We start from the raw sequence: 18233 nt of genomic DNA on the forward strand, positions 1-18233 counted from the left end.
CAGTTTCACAGTCTTCCAGATTAGCTGGTGTTTTTGACCATAGGCAACCACTGTGAGAAAGAATTCATTGTTTCGTCTCTCTCAATAGTGAATAAATGTTTGAACAATATCACTGAAGCGTACACAATTCTATGATGACAAGCTTTCTAGCTACAAAGTGAGAATGTGCACCCAGTCTGGACTTGAAATGACAGAATGGTGTGCCTACACAAACCACACTATCATGTTTGCGATAGGAGAAGATGCACTCTATCTCCATTACATAGGTAAATACACACAGCAATTTTCTGTGGTAAAAAGAGTATCGAGAAACATCCTTCCAGGTTGGGTAGGGGGGAGGATGACGCAATAATAGGGGTGGTGCAAAACTTTTGTTTGAGCTGTTTAGTTAGTACATGGTATATCTTTTTTCAGTGATAAAGTGAAATGAAGTTCCAAAACACTACTTTGTACAGCCTAAACATTTCTTTTTAATAGTTTTATATTATCCTTCCCTTCCCATCCTCATTTGAGTAGTATGCTTCACATCTGACATAAAACATCAAAAATTACTATTACATTATGTGTACCACTTCTTTTGCCCAAATAACAATGAATATGCAGCAATACTTGAAAGCAAAAACATATGAGGGCAGGTAACAAAACATTCTGTCACAATCACAAAAAATACAACATATAGTTAAGCTCACAGATTTACAGTTTTCAATTCCCAATAACCAACACACACACAAGTAAACATTCACAAAGCACAAATACAGGGTGTCCAGTAAGCACATGTCAAGACAAAAGTTCTGTGAATTGTGAATAGGCTAATCATCTGAACTGATGTGAAAGCTGAAAGCGAAGTGCACTGCTGTGAAGGAAGTTTTATTAAAATTGATGTTGTGGTTGTGTTTCGCAGTTAAATTGCACATCTATGAGCTTCATGCTACATTACTGAGCTGTTAAAATGCGAAAGAGAAAAAAAATAAGTTTTTGTTTGGAAAATTTGGCACATTAATACACAACACAAATATATTTTGCCAAATACGGGTGCTCCACTGAAATTCATTCCTGAATCACACACTATGCACACAATATCTACAACACATCAAGCACTTAGCAGTAAACACCTCCAATTATAACAACTAGCCATCAATGTAAAACATAACAGAATGGCAGCAAAAAGTGAGGGTCCAATATCTGCACATAATGTTGTACAAAACTAAGTGGCAAAATAAATTAATGGTAAATTTACATTAAGGTCAAAATGCTTGAAACCGGTGAATTTACTGAAACTAAAATATTAATGCCTACAACTGTACTGAGAGATGTTTTAAGAGACTTCATACAATAAATAATCTAATTCTGCTGCCACATTAAGAATGGGCTCTTCGAGTACTATCTGTCCTGTAAACTAATTGGTGCCCCACAAATATAACACAAAACAATTTATCACAGATAATACAGCCACATTGAGCAGAGAAAAAAAGAAGCATATGGTCATGTATGTCCAGACCATCAACCCCCTTTCTCTCTCTCTCTCTCTCTCTCTCTCTCTCTCTCTCTCTCTCTCTCTCTCTCTCTCGCACACACACAAACACTTTTTCTTTCTTTCTGTGTAGTACACATACAAATAACACATAAAGCAGGTACAGTCTTCCATGACACAGCACAAGGACACAGATATGTACGTTCCAGGAATGCACATGGGGAAAAGGTTCCTCTCCCATCATCAAACACCACACACATCTAAAAGAAGACTAACAATTTGTGTTAATGACACACAGGGTACAAAGGAATAGAGAAGGATGGGAAGGAAGCCAGCCAGCGAGTGACATGCTTGATGCAACCAAGGCGTGGTGATACAAGAGGGAAAAGCCACAGGAGAAGTGAGGCAAGGCACCGTCACATGACAGTCTGGAGGTCACATGACTTACCACCCGGCTGGTGATTGGTTGGCGTGTGGGCTTGGGGTCGACCCCGCTCGCTCGCCCCGTATAATTGAAAATTGGGTTGGTCGTAACAAAACTGGGAGTCTGGTGGTGGCCTGGGTTGCGCCTGGTACATCACCGGGTGGTGCTGGGATGGTTGATGGGGATTGTGGTGCTGTGGTTGTGGCTGCTGTTGATGATGAGGAATGTGGTGGTGGTGATGATGTGGATGCGGGTGAGACAGAGGATGCGGATGGTGGTGATGCGGGTCAGGCAAGGGTGGCCCATGAGGATGAAACGGGTGCGGCGACACGGGTTCACTCGGGGAAAGCGCAGGGTGCGGAAGTTCCTGTTTCGTTCCATAAAGCCGCGAATGGTTAACTCCACCTGGAACAGGGACAGGTGAGATAAGTCAGCAGAGCAGCCAGGGCCTCTCGCTGGGTCCGGAGCGCTGGGATAAGGGTGACTGCAAAGGACTGAAATTAAAGACAGGAGCAACCAAGTCTGCTTATTATTGGAGACACTCTGCGTACTTCATGATGCAGAACCATTCGTGTAGGCAAAACAAAAGTAAAAAATGTGCAACTATATGTGCAGTTTATATTAACAACATATTCACTCATATCAAGTACTAGTTGAGGCAAGTAGGTACACAAACAAAAATTCTATATTAAATGCACTCCCAGGCCACTCTCAGCATGTCACCAATCGCAGCTACAAAAACAATGCAAAATGTTCAAAATAGTACATCAAGTATCACTGAGTTACTGCTCAGAGTCACAGAAAAACAAAGGAACAATAACATGTATGCAAGAAATAAAAGTACTGTGCATCAGACTGAAAGACTGTATTCAATGGTTTCCATTTTTTCTCCAGTTTTCTCCATATAATCTAATTACATGATCAAATACCAAATTCGTAAGAAATGGCCAAAGGAGAAGTACAATTTGTCACTCATATCCTCATAGTACCAGAGACAGAGTGGGAGCTGTTAGGTAGATGGAAAACAAAATTCAAAATACTGACAATATTGCAGTTTTGGAAAATTAAGTACAGTCATTATTCTCTTCACTCATGTATTATGGCTACCTGCATAATGAATTGACATTGATTTAAGGATCTACATTGCCATCACTACGTAGGAAAAAATCACTTAAGTTTTTTAAAAAAAATTTGTCCACAAAACAAGGATGCATTAATGGAGTAGATGACACTAGTGTCCTCCTGAAATTTGGTGGATTACTTTCAACTTCTAAATACAATCTTTCTTCTGACTCACTGGTAAATGAATAGACAATAATTCCTTTTCCTTTTGGAGAGTTAACTAAAACTTGGTGAACATGGAAACACATTCACAGTTTTAACCACCATCATCATCATCATTATCATCATCATCATCATCATACATCATACATGCACCCCACATAGTGGAAGTCACACTTCCAAAGTCAATATTAAATTGACTACACAGTAAAGTTTTGATTAAAAAATGCAATTAACATTTTTAACTGCCACATGATTAACCATCTGCCAAGCAGCTTAATGGTTTGGTCGTTTTCTCTCTTCTTTTTCCCCCTGCCTCACTAACACATCAATCACTGTGCCTATATCTATGAGTAACATACTTAAAAATACATGGTTGCCAGGAAATTTTTAATGTTACTATCACTACCACCCATGTTGCACCAGTTGCATTGCGAAGATTATTATCTAAATGTTATGCACCAATTTAAACAAGATGTACAATAAAAAGGGCAAGGTTTGATCAAAACAAAAGGTATTTTTCATGAAAATAGTGTCCCAGTTCACAAGTGATTTTTCAAAGGAAAAATTAAAAAAAGGAAATAATTCTTTCCAGGATGATATTTTTACTCTGCAGTGGAGTATTGGATGATACACAACTTCCTGTCAGGTTAAAAGTGTGTGGTGGACAAGGACTCAAATGTGGGACCCTTGCCTTTCACAGGCAAGTGCTCTACAAACTTAGTCACCTGTGCACAGCTCACGAGCTGTGTTCATCCTAATTAGGCATGAGAACTTCTATAATGTTTGGAAGGCAGGACATGAGGTACTGGTAGAAGTAATGATGCTAGGACAGGTTAAGAATGTGCTCGAGTTGCTCAGTTGGGATAGCACCTGCTCATGAAAGGCAAAGGTCCCGGATACAGATCCTGATTTAGCGTACAGTTTTAATCTGCCATGAAGTTGCAAAATAATTTTTTTCAACAAAATAATTTTTTTCAACAGAAAAAGTACTTGGAAATACAATTTTGATTACACATCTTTGGAAAGTTAAAATATTTGAAAGCATTTTCTTATGACAATCATCTAATTCTCCATCAGGTAGTACGTCCAGAAATAGCAAACATAATCTGGATTACAAGTATGAGAAATATGCTGAGTTTTGTTTTATTTTTTAGTCCTTTTGCATAGTCATTCAAACTGAGAAAAAATGCTTGTTTACAAACAACACAACAAACCCAACAACATTTCATGTATGCCATTTATTAGTATCAACACCCACTTCAAATAAGTCCTCTGTTATGCAACTTCCTAAGCTCCTCTAGTGCATAACTGTGTGGTCATTAACATCAAAACGAACACTTCTTCTTAAAAATGGAATGTTCAGACATCCTAAAGGCAACTTACCTGGAAGCTGAGTCGTGGCAGATGGAGCACTAATTGTCCTCTGCAACCGAAGTTGTTGTGGAAACTGGCCCTGTGCCTGGAAACCTGTCGTCGTTCCTGGAGAACTGGGTGGGGGAAATTGTTCGGCCTGATAGGGTGATTGCCGTGGACCAACCACAGCCCCTCCAGGACTAGCCAATGATCGCACTGGCGGCAATTGTTGGGGCTGCTGCTGTTGCGATGGTTGCTGTTGTTGTTGCTGCCGTTGAGGACCAAATGGCCGCCCTGCAGTTCCATAGTTGCCCTGCTGATGAGAATTTCAGAAATTTTCTTTGCTGCCATTCCCAGTCAACTTTTCTCCCAATGTACTATCAACTATAACAAACAGTATTATTGGGTATTGACATCAATTTAAATAAATGTCAAACAATTTACATTCTTGTATTGTGTATTGACATGTCTTCAATGATGATGTAATTAATGCACGCTGACATGAAGTCAGTTGCTTTGCAAACAGTTGGTTCAAATCCTAGTAGTGGAAGCAATTTTCATCACTAGAAATTAGTCAGCAAACAAATGGGAGCAGAGGCATAGGCTCAGTTTAAACACACCGAGCCTTGACTGTCCTGCTTTAAATGCTAAACATATTTGCAATGCCTCCTGATAAAGAGGCCATTCACTGTATGTGGACATTATGCTCAGTCCTCTCCACTTTACCATACAGTATTCCAAAAGTGAAGCCTAAAAGACAGCATTAGTTTCATCTTGTCCATTCTTTCCACATGTTACTCACACAAAACACAATCAACAGCATTATGCCTGACCACTTGATACTTCAGAGAAGCCACTGCAGTCTGACCTGAACTACAAGTACAGTATAAGCCTTTTGATTGTATATAAAGGCAATATTCTACACCTGCATCTATAGACATACTGCACAAGCCACTGTACGGTGCATGGTGAAGGGCTCTACCACTTCTAGTCATTTGCTTTCTTGTTTCACTCGCAAACAGAGCAAGTGAAAAACAACTGTCTAAATGCCTCTGTATAAGGTCTAAAGGTCTAATCTATCCAATCTTATCATCATGGTCCTTACATGAAATGAACATTGGCAATAGTAGAATAGTTCTGCAGTCAGCCTCAAATGCCAGTTCTTTACATTTTCTCAATATCACTGCACGAAAAGAATGTCACCTTCCCTCCAGAGATTCCCATTTGAGATCCTGAAGCATCTCAGTAACACGTGCATGTTGTTTGAACCTACCCGTAACAAATCTCAAAGCCTGTCTCTGAATTGTTTTGATGTTTGCCTTTAATCCAACTTCGTACAGACCCCACACACTTGAGCAGCACTCAAGAATAAGTCACACTACCATCTTATATGTTGTCTCCTTTACAAATGAACCACACATTCCCAAAATTCTCCCAATAAACTGAAGTCGGCCATTTGCCTTCCCTATCACAATCCTCACAAGGTCGTTCCATTTCATACTGCACTGCAAAGTTATGCCTAGATATTTAAACAACGTGACTGTACCCAGTAGGACACTACTGAACTATATCTGAACATTACAGGTTTGTTTTTCCTATTCAAGCACATTAACTTACATTTTTCTACGTTTAGAGCCAGCTGCCATTTATAGCACCAATGTAAATTTTTTTCTAATTCACTTTTTATCATCCTACAGCCACTCAACTTTGACACCTTACCATACACCACAGTATCATCAGCAAACAACTGCAGTCTGCTGCCCATCCTGTCCGCGAAATCACTTATGTATACAGGAAATAAGAGTGGTCCTGTCACACCTCTCCAGAGGCATTTGTGATGATACCTTCGTCTTTGATGAATAGCCGTTGTCGAGGACAATATACTGGGTTCTATCACTTAGGAATTCTTCAAGTCACTGGGAACCTGTTCCATATGCTCTAACGTTCTCATAAAATCTTTTCCAAGAAAGGATGTTGTAGGGGAATTGGATACTTGCATTTTGTTTTCATTCTAATAACATTACTGTTAAAGATTTTCAGTTTACATCAGCAGTTATGCTTTGTAACAGCAGACATATATTACAGCAAATGACTACAACATATGGGTGAGTTTCTAATGGAACACAGAAGAATACATGTTTTCAGTTTTTTTATAAAAAGAAGAAGAAATTTTCCATACTAACCATACAGTAAATACATACATCAAAAAAGTTTTGCATCACCCTGGTTCCCAGAACTCCTGGAGATAGATGTTGACTGTGGATATTGTATCACAGACACAGTCCCTTTGACTCTTCAGAGATGTCACCAAACCCACCCAAAGATGTAAACACCCATGCATGAGCAGTGCCTATTAGACAGAGGGGGTCCGACAGCCGATCAGTTCCAGTCATTCCACCAGGAAGGAGGTACATGGCTCGTGTTGTCAGTAGTTTAACCATGCCTAGACGGTCAATACTGCGGTTCAATTGAGTCCGCATTGTTACTTTGTGCCAGGAAGGGCTCTCAACAAGGGAAGTGTCCAAGCATGTCGGAGTGAACCAAAGCAATGTTGTTCAGACATGGAGGAGACACAGAGAGAGACAGAAACTGTCGATTACATGCCTCGCTCAGGTCGCCAAAGGGCTACTACTGAATACCTACGAACTATGGCTCAGAGGAACCCTGACAGCAACGCCACCACGTTGAATAATGCTTTTTGTGCAGCCACAGGATGTCGTGTTACAACTCAAACTGTGTGCAATAGGCTGCATGATGCACAACTTCACTCACAACGTCCATAGCGAGGTCGATCTTTGCAACCATGACATCATGCAGTGTGGTACAAATGGACCCAAAAACATACCGAATGGACCATTCAGGATTGACATCATGTTCTCTTCACCGATGGATGTCTCATATGCCTTCAACCAGACAATCATCAGAGATGTGTTTGGAGGCAATACGGTCAGGCTGAACGCCTTAGATACATTGTCCAGTGACTCCAGCAAGGTGGAGATTCCCTGCTGTTTAGGGATGGTATTACATGGGGCCAATATGCACCGCTGGTGGTCACGGAAGGTGCCGTAACGGCTGTACAATACATGAATGCCACCTTCCAACCAATAGTGCAAGCATATGGGCAGCATACTGGTGACACATTCATCTTCATGGACGACAATTCGCGCCGCCATCATGCACATCTTGTGAATGGCTTCCTTCCGGATAACGACATCGCTCGACTGGAGTGGCCAGCATGTTCTCCAGACATGAACCCTATTGAACATGCCTGGGATAGATTGAAAACAACTGTTTATGGACAACGTGACCTACTAACCACTCTGACAGATCTACGCTGAATCGCCGTTGAGAAGTGGGACAATCTGGACGAAGAATGCCTTGATGAACTTTTGTGGACAGTATGCCACGACGAATACAGGCATGCAGCAATGAAAGAGGTCGAACTACTGGGTATTAGAGGTACCCGTGTGTACAGCAATCTGGACCACCACCTCTGAAGGTCTCACTGTATGGTGGTACAACATGCAATGTGTGGTTTTCATGACGGAAATGATGTTTATGTTGATCTCTATTCCATTTTTTTGTACCGGTTTGGGAACTCTCGGAACCGAGGTGATTCAAAACTTTTTTTTATGTGTGTGTGTGTGTGTGTGTGTGTGTGTGTGTGTGTGTAAGGTTTGCATATTGTTGGTGTTATAATTATATAGGCTTTCAATATTTTTTTCCTCTCCTTTTTTTCAAATTTTTAATCGGTATTCATGTCATTCTTCGGAAATGGCCACCAGCTCAAGAAACATCAACAAACACAACATACCAAATTGCTCATAGCTTTGAAGCTGAATTGATACCTAGAATTAACGCACAGACCTTAAAAATTATTGGATGCTTGATACAAATATACTACTATTGTTTCTTGTGTACATAAGTGAACAAAGCATTAATATTAAACCCCACGACAGTGCAATGGAATCAAATCAATCACATTTGATTTAGCTTATGATGCTACGAATGTCTGTAGAATTTACTTTCCTAGCAAATAGTTCAATGTTTGAGTCCTTTCAGCTTTGTAATTCTGCTAACAAATTCACATTCTTTCAAGTGACAGTAAAATGCATTAATCTCTCATATATCTCTACAAACACAAAAAGAGTTTACTAACCGCTATGTGTTGGTTTTAATAGCAGAAACATTGTGCAGCCAACAGTAACTCTGGCAATTTCATTTGAGAGTTAACTCTCTCCACAAAGTACTCATAATTGCAGTAAATAATTTGACATTTGGAAATTCTGACTATTAGATTTCCAATAATATTTTTACTGGCACATACCCTGCTTTTTAAACATTACATTTCTTATAGACGCAGTTACTAAAGAAATACTTCACAGAAAATTGCTGTAATCATAGAAGAGAGAGAGAGAGAGAGAGAGAGAGAGAGTATGTGTGTGTGTGTGTGTGTGTGTGTGTGTGTGTGTGTGTGTGTGTGTGGGTGGGTGTGTGCACATGCTCTAGACTGAGAAGGATTTGTTTCAAAAGCAGCAAGTTTTTTTTTTTTTTTTTCTATTTTGTATTTGCCTGTTGACAAGTTGATGCTACTGCTTTTTGGTGAGTGGATCTCTTTAATCCTGAAATATTTATAATCTTTGGCTCACAGAACTAAATGTATTTTATTACCAGTGCACCACAACAAAATTGCTCAGATTTTGCTGTCTTTCATACCATGTGAGAGAAAAGAGTCCTTAGAAGCAACATCTTTCTCCACACAAATTCAGTGCATGCAATAATAAGTTACTTTGACTTTCTAGCAATTATCCAGTGAAACAAAGACTGTAGTTTTTAACACTCACAGAAAGTTGGGCATTAAGCACAGGGTTCTGCTGCTGCTGTTGCTGCTGTTGTTGTTGTTGCTGTTGCTGCTGCTGCTGTTGTTGCTGCTGCTGTTGTTGTTGTTGCTGTTGCTGCTGCTGCTGTTGCTGCTGCTGCTGCTGCAGGCTTAACCTTGATGCTGCCTGTGACCAGCTGCTGACGGTCTGCTGACCCTGTGGAGACTGGGCAAGAGTACCTTGTGTGAGGACTGGATATCCTGGCTGGCCCTGCAGGCAAAACACAAATAGCACTGAGCATTACAAATATCAGCACAATAAAATGTTCAATACAAATCACCTGGTAGCAGACAACTGAAGCAATACTCAAGGTTTGCATCTTTTGTTCAGTGGCCAGTGCGGCTGATTGGCATATGGGTCACCTGATTCAATTCCCAGTACTACCAGGGATATTTCCTTGGGGTAGGACTGGTGCAGGATGCAGCCAGCCAAGAGGCCAACTGAGAAGCTATTTGACCAATTACTACTGGTTTCAAGTTAAGAAACCTGACAATGACGAAAAGCAGTGTGTTGACCACATGCCCCTCCATGCAGCATCCAATGATAACACTGTGGTCCAATGGACACAACTGGCCCGTATAGAACCAGAACTTTCTACTCAAGGTGATCAAAATGAAACTGTGGTATAAACTGCCTATCACAGCATTTATGAACATTTTTTCTGCTTCCCTCTAATGTATAAAAGTTAAGACAGGTTGGTACCAAATCCATTCACAAGAAATATTCTAAGTAAGTTTCTGCATTTTGCAATAGAACTATTGCGTCAAAGAAAAAGCTTATCTTCCAGATAAAAAGCTTAAGATTTAATAAGTAGCACTGTTGGCTCGGGTCAGTTGTGGTGATGTGGGAAGGAGGAAATGCAGCGAGGCAGAAAGATTAAGAAAGACTGAACCTATGTAAAACATGTTTGTGTGTACAATGTAAGTGGCTGAGCTCAAATACACTGTCTATGTCAATTTATTCATGGACCGTCTTGACGATTTACTTCAAATCATCCGACAAAAGTAAACCGTTGACTGACCTTAGGGGTGCTTAGGGTGTCACAGAAGTTACTTTGTCTCATAATGTGGAAGCATGTCCCAATTTTGTTGTCAGAGGACTGCACTTATCAAATATCTCACTCCAGTGATGGCCTAAAGAACTATGAGTCCTTTGGAATCAATTCATGGATGTTTACAAAAATAGAGATTTGTGCACAGCAATATCATGAAGTTGAGAATCTTTAACATTTTATGTGGAGAACCAGGATCAGAATAGAAGATAAGGAAAAAAATTGTTCTTTCACATTCAGGTATATGTGGGTTTCAGTTATCAGTAAAGTTTATTCTCATACTTTGTACTGTGAGTTGTGTTCAAGGCTTAAAGTTCATTTCTATCCTCTGATTATTAATTCAAGAATGTTTTCTCTGTTCACCGAACGGTATAGACCTCCAGTCACCATCTAGTACTCAGTAGTGTCTGCAGTTCCAAGGAAAGTGATCAGAATTAAATAATCACAACCAGTAGTGCTCCTCACATGTTTATGTTAGCAATGAGAAGATTCATTATTTTATTTGGTGACTGCATGATTCCAGGCATCAAAAGTGAAACAGCACAGAGGAAACTGGCTGCAGCAACAATCTACTTCATAAACATAAGCTGAGAGGACATTTACACGTAATTTTCCAGAGTTCAATACAAATTGCTACCTCAAAATTTGTTCAGACAAGGGAAAAAAAAGAGTGCTAAAAATACCAGGAAGGAGGGTAGATGTGCTGCAAGAACTGTGATGTTGGACTCTGCATCCCACAGAACTTGCATTTATTTTTAACTTTCTCATACCCTTTTTGTTAATACAGATTGGATATTAAGAGAGCCTCCCAACAGAGAGAGAGCCAATTCTTTTTTTGTGTGCTAGTTATATCCTCTATTTGAATTTGTGTAGTATGATAAACTAACATTTATGTAACACAATTAAAATAATAATTATTAATAGTGTTTCATGCAGTAACCGTGTTTCTATCACATATTTCTTTTGCAATGCCATTTAAAAATAACCAACAGTTATGACAGTTCACAGCCAAATACCACAAGGCAAAATCGAAGTGTTAAAAGTCTTTTCACCTTTCAACACAATGTTTACATTTTAATTCAAGGTAGTATTAATTACTGAAATTATTTCTCATTCTGCATCTAATAGTGTTAGAATAGGCACAAAGAGTGCCACTAACATACCTGGGAAATTCTAGGAGAGAGCTGAGACTGCTGAAATGAAGGCAGGCCAGTTGGTGGGTGAGGGGAAAGACGTGACTGTGCAGCTTGTTGTCCACTACTGAAGCTGTTCATGCCCGTACTGCAATAAATGAAATAACTATACATATTTGATTCTCATTTATAATACTAAACATAAATAATGAAAAATCATAATTAAATGAGGCAGAAGTAAAGTATTAAATAATAATACTGCAACAAATACAATTTTTTCTCATTTTACAGATGCATAAAGTGAAATACACTTTCACCTTCAAATGTGTTTAGTAGACATTTTGTCTATCTTTATTTTGTTGTATTTTCATTATGGCATCATAAAACACTACTATTAATTTATGGCACTACATTCATTTCATTTCTTTTTTCAATGAATACAACATTCAAATTAGTACCACATAATATAAGAAAGAGAGAAAGAAAGAAACGAAAAACTAATAATCACTCTCTCCACTTTTCACTATTTCCTATGAGCATAGACAATTTTAACAAGGAGTAACTTAGTGTCAGCTGAAGTTGAGAATCACTTTATCTTCAGTAAATAAAGGAGCAATCCTGACTTTATTACTGACTCTCTCTCATCAAAACCTGCTTGTGGGCTACACCACAAAATATTTTCTTTCCTTTTCAAGACTGCACACAACTTACAACATTTTCACTCTGTCATGACAACTGCATCTTGTACAAGGACTTCAAACATGGATTCCAAAGTTAACAACTTCATTCATATGCCTCAATACTTCCTCATGGTTGATTTAACTTTATTTCTTCACTTGTTAACAAACTGATTCCTTACTGATGTCATCCATCTCAGTGATTCATACAGCTCCCTTCAATGCAATGAGGTGGCACAATGAATGAAACACTTTGCTTGCATTTGGGAGGAATGTTGTTCAAAATCCCCATCTAGGCACCTAGATCTATGTTTTCTGTGGCTTTCATCAACTGAGTAAGATGACTTACAGGGTGCTTCCTTTGAAAAGAAAAAGATCGTATCCTTGTGTGACATCTCCAATGACCTCATCCTTAACAGGTCTTTACACTTCTTAATTATTCCTTATAAGTCCAACAAATAAACTTCCAACTGCATTAATATTTGTTTCTATTGCACACCTCTTGGACTTTGCAGAGTATGTATAAGCAATGAAATAATTTGACAAGACACTTATGAAAAGCACTGCTGTTCTCACTGTAGGCATCTTCTCACAACCAAAACACTCACTATAGATTGATTTTATATCACTGGTTTCCAATCCTTCTCTACATATTCTGTTTCCTCATTTCTCTCTCATATTGTACATCAGACACAATCACATGAAGAGAACTGCACACAATTTCTATCATGACCTTGCTCTGAATGTCACTACAGGTTTCTTCCAACACTTGCTAGCTAGTCTGGTATTCCAATCAATTTTTGTCTTCATGTGAGAGCCAAACAGACCATGCTTAAAACACGTCTCCTGCTTATTGTGACATACAGCTTAGAGCGCTGTGTAATCAATGAGTTAGAGTTGGGAAAGCTAAAAGCATGCAAAATAAAGTTTCTGAACTCAGCCTCACAGGAAACTAGAAGTCATATAATTAGAAACAAATACATGAGAAGAGAGATGCAAGTGGATCTGTCAGTGGCTGAGAGACTGAGTACTACATAGCTCAAATGGTTTGGACATGTAAAGAGGATGATGGACAACTGCCTGTCAAAACCATACTTGGGACAGAAATGTCTATGGGAAAAGAATAAGAGGATGACTCAGAAAAAGATGGCTGGATCAGATTAAGGATGATTTGAAGAGTTGAGGAGGAACCTGGAAAACAATACTAAAACCAGAAGATTATCAACTAACAAAATGGAAGCAAATTATTCTAATCACCCTACCTAGCTTGCTGTAGTGGTGTAAAGATCATGACGTGGTGGTGGTGACAATGATGATGATGATGATGATGATGATGATGATGATGCTGTACATACACTTTTTATGAATTTCACGGATATTTATTGTAATGAATCATATCAATGACACAAAAAGCTAAACAAGATTTACCTGACAGGGGAGAAAACCTGCTGTTGTCCAAGTGGTGAAGCCAGTTGTGAGTGTGGTGAATATGGCTGTTGATTGAGTCGTTGTCCAGGGGAGATCTGAGAGGCTGCACTGTTCAGAACCTGGCCTCCAAAGTTTGGAGAGAGCTGCGAATCAGGAACACTGGCAGACCTCTGTGAAACAAAATTTCAGATTAGTAAAATTGTTGTATTTTGTTAATATATCATCAGAGCTTCCATTTCTCAAACTCTGTAATGACTAGACTTGTTTTTGGAGAGGATCCACATTGAGAAAAACAATTTTTACTTTTGTTTCCCAGACGTGCTTTGCTGAAGTTTCAGCATCATCAGTGGGTTTTTTTGTTATCTTTCTATAAAACCGGAAATATGTTTTTTACTGCTTGTACACATAAAACTGAGTTTTTAAGACAATATTTACATATCTGAAAAACAGACAAAGTTTTTTATATATACATTGTTACCATATGTTGTGGATTTCCAGGATTTTGTTATTTAATGCAGTTGTTTTGTTTCACATTTTGTCATCTGCAACCATATAAAACTTAAAGTAGAAGAGTTATTTACTTCAAAATTTTATGACTGGGCATGTTGTGGTTATGCCTACCATCAACTAGTACTTTGTGGAAGAGTGTGTGTGTGTGTGTGTGTGTGTGTGTGTGTGTGTGTGTGTGTGTATTTTTGGAAAGTGGTGTTTGGCGTGTTTATGGCTGGTGTTGTCTGACACTTCTTTGATGACAGAGAACAGAGTTCATTTCTTACCTGTTTCCCTTCAGTTATAGCTTTTTGTAATTGATAGTTTTCTTAAATTATTAGTTTTTGTGGGGGCTATTGCTTCATTTGAGAATATTCAAGTCAGTGTTTATATTTGTTGGACTGTGGTTCATGTCCATAAGGTGTTCAGTGTATGTAGAATGATAGCTGTTCCTATATTTACATGGTTATAAGAGGAGGTTTTGTCCCAAATTAGTCATACGAAAAAAATCACATTTATCATATTCGCCAATTGAACTACTGTTGCCGAAGTTAACACTTTTATGTTGTTTGATAGATTACGAATGGGTGAGCCTACATTTACAGATGATGCTTTGGCTATTGAGGTCAAGTGCAGATTTATTTTGAAAAATTTGAAAGAGCAGGGCAGGCCAAACAATACTCGCTTTCAAATAGGCTCAAGATTTCACGATACACTGAAGCACTAGATTCAGTATTGATGCTGCTCAAACAATCACATGACGTTTGACTCGTGCGGAGCTAGCACAACCTATACACGAGAAACTATGAACTAGCCACTGCGACTATCTATTGCTCCAATTAAAATTTGACAGTTTGTTGAAACACAGTATGAAATAGCACTAAATTCTATCACCTTACAAACTCTTGTATTTGAACAGGTTTGCAATTAAATTTCTCATACAAACACTAACGCTGCTTCTTAATTAAAGGTAACATTCAAAAGCGATTATGTTATCTTTAAAAAAAAAAAAAAAAAAAAAAAAAAAAAAAAAAAAAAAAAAAAAAAAAAAACATTACTTGATTCTGAACCCAGATCAATATTTTATCCGATTATGAGAGATTGTAATGATTTACTAAGTGGGTTGGAAATAATAAATTTGTTTACTGTTCACATATTAGAATAACAGTTAAAAACATTACCAGCTTTTAATCAGCTTTAGTATAGGATGCTGACGTTCAGATGAAACAAGAAGGAAAAATTAATCCAGAATGAAATGTCTAACAATCAAAGTGTACTAAACTGGATAATTGTTGCACGAATAAATTAAAGTGTCAAGACTCATCGTGGAGATAATATCAATGCACATCAATAGATGGTGAGAACTGCACTGAATCATGAATGCGATCTTTTATTTATATATTAGTTGCCATTATTATATATATGACCTGACTCTAGAATATATTGCAGTCCGTATTTCCCTGTTGCTCAAGCACAGAAATACAGAAGGGCTGGAGGGGGGGGGGGGGGGGGGGGAGTGATAACAGCTTCTTTGAGGACTAGGTAAGTGCAGGAATGGGAGTAGTGAACAGGCAGCAAATTACGGCATGTTGTCAACCGTGGGACTCTATAGCGTGTTCTTTGACTTTTCCGGAACATCTAACACATTTAAACTGCAGTCTGCTGGAGTCCTTTTGTAGCTGGAATTGCACTGATTTTAAAACTGGACAGATATTCATCAATAGTATTAACTTCTGCATGAGACAGTAAAAGTCTAGATAGTGGAGAATGTTGTTTTGTGGTGCAGTGTTGCCAATGCTCACCATAACATATGATGGGAACAAAAGAGGATGTATCAAACACTGATTCTACACAACTAACGAGATCCTTGTAACATTGCCATGTCAGTATAGAAGCGAAATTCAATATGTTTTTAGATAAAAACATCTGTGTTCTCTGATCCTAAGGTAATCACATCCTCAGATATTGCAACACATTTGGAATAAACAGTCAAATATTTGTGACAAAGAAGATATAAATTTCAAAACTGTGCTATTAGGATGATGATGATGATTAAAATTAGTGACACCATGGATGACACACTTAGTGAAAAAAATAGAAAAGAAAAAGTGCTGCAAGTTAATGTAAATCATTTCTTTTCCTTTATTTTTCCTTGTATTATCAAAACACAGACAATCAATAAATGGCATAAATTCAGACAAGGCATACTGTTAACTTTTTCTGCTCTCTGTCCTATATAAATTGATTAGCAGTTGAGCAACGTTGGTATATACCAGATGTGTTGTCAGAAAGTTTCAGATGTGTTGTGTTTGTCTGTGCTCTGTTCAGTTTGTCTGTGCTTGTGTTGGTTGCCCTTGGTTTTCTCTGATTTGAATTGTATGTCCTGTAGGCTATTTTTAGCTATTGTTTTATGAATATGTTGCCGGTTCTATGGGCTGATTTGTTGTTGTAGATTAGAATGTACCATCTGCATGTTATTATGGGTGTTCCTTGTTCGTGTGTGTGTGTGTGTGTGTGTGTGTGTGTGTGTGTGTGTGTGTGTCTGGACACAATTTTACACAAAAGAAGATCAAAAGCTCTCATAAGTTGCACGTGGCTGGTGAGGAGGAACACTGAAGGAAATGGCCATTAGTCTGCTCAACACCACACTGGCAAAGAACCGAGTCCACAGAGAATCCCCAGGTCCGCAGCTTGGTCTTGCATCTCATTGCAGTTGATCGTTATCTATTGAGAGACTTTTATGAGTAAAACTGGTTGTCAAGTGAGAAATAGTTTTGCACTGTGATTAGTTTTAGAATGCTAGCTATTTCTTTTATGTGGGGTTTGGAAATGACATTCTGTTGTTCTAATTGTGGTTTGATGATGTTGATGATAAGTGGTGGGGATATTCGTGAACGTAGATGTGATATCAAATGATGTGAGTTTAGCTGTTATGAGTATGCTGATGTCTTTGATTTTTTGTACCAGCTCTTCAGTGTTGTGTATGCTTCTGTTGTTTGTGTACGCATAATGTTTATGTAACTATGAGTGTATTTCTCTGGCTAAGTGATATGTGGGTGCACTTCTGAAATTTACCGCTGGATACATCAGAATGTCTTCCTTGTGGATCTTCAAAGCACTGTTCAGTGTAGATGATCGGGCTTCCTTTGTTTTAGCCATTTCATTTTCTGTTTTGTGAAATTGTGAGAGATATTTTTTAGAATTATCTGTGTACTTTTCTGGTATCTTTGTGCTGGGTCTCCAGTTAACTTCGCTATGCCACTGTCTTCTACAAATTTTAAGGTTTTTGTATTTCTCTTGTTTTAACACTATCGTGGTGTTGCCCTTGGCTGATCACATGAAAGAGCCCTGTAGTTTTTAAGTTTGTTCATTATTTTTCTGGTTTACATGGTTTAAACTTCCACCATACATGTTATACACATGGAAATCGCCCTTGGACAAATTGTGAGGAACCAGATTGATTTCATACTAGTGAACAAGAGATACAGAAATAGTTGTATAGATGTCAGAACATATCTGGGAGAAGACATACAATCAGACCATATCCCACTCATAGGAAAATTCAAAACCAAAATGAAGCATGTTGTCTCCAATATCCCATGAAAATATGACCTGAGAAAGTTGAAAGATGCTACCTTACAGCAGACAGTCTAGACAGCCCTAAACAACAAATGGAGAGACAATGACGATGACATCAATGAAAAACTCACACACTTACAAGAAGCGGTACAAGGAGTCAAAGAAGAGTAATTGAGACCGGACCTTAGAAAGAAGAAAACTTGGATGACAAGTGAAATTCTGGACCTCGTAGAAGACCAGAGGAAGAAAAAAGGTAATGTGGTGTAATACAAAGCAATACAGAATACAATCGGAAAGAAAATCAGGGAACCCAAAGAGAAGGACAATCTGAATTATGTGCAGAAATTGAGTTTTATCAGATTAGGTATCATGACTTTAACATGCATCAGAAGGTCAGAGACGCAACAGGAAAATATCGCAAATCAAACAGTGGGAAGCTAGTAGATGACAGTGGCAACCTCATA

At 38.4% G+C, this 18233-nt stretch overlaps 1 protein-coding gene across 6 annotated transcripts in view; it reads right to left on the reverse strand.

Annotated features, from left to right (window-relative positions):
- Window positions 1–18233, reverse strand: part of LOC124796397 (nuclear receptor coactivator 3) — a 302528-nt gene that overhangs the window by 19116 nt on the left and 265179 nt on the right. For 3 of the 6 annotated variants that reach the window (XM_047260572.1, XM_047260571.1, XM_047260568.1), the window contains exons 15-19: window positions 13702–13871; window positions 11627–11744; window positions 9377–9622; window positions 4563–4848; window positions 1920–2300 (exon numbers count right to left, since the gene is read on the reverse strand). In XM_047260572.1, coding sequence (XP_047116528.1) covers window positions 1920–2300; window positions 4563–4848; window positions 9377–9622; window positions 11627–11744; window positions 13702–13871 — 1201 coding nt within the window. The remainder of the gene's footprint in view (window positions 1–1919; window positions 2301–4562; window positions 4849–9376; window positions 9623–11626; window positions 11745–13701; window positions 13872–18233) is intronic. The other 3 variants (XM_047260573.1, XM_047260570.1, XM_047260574.1) reach the window with 3 other exon arrangements.

This window comes from Schistocerca piceifrons, chromosome 4 (genome assembly GCF_021461385.2).
Source record: "Schistocerca piceifrons isolate TAMUIC-IGC-003096 chromosome 4, iqSchPice1.1, whole genome shotgun sequence".
Taxonomy (NCBI): domain Eukaryota; kingdom Metazoa; phylum Arthropoda; class Insecta; order Orthoptera; family Acrididae; genus Schistocerca; species Schistocerca piceifrons.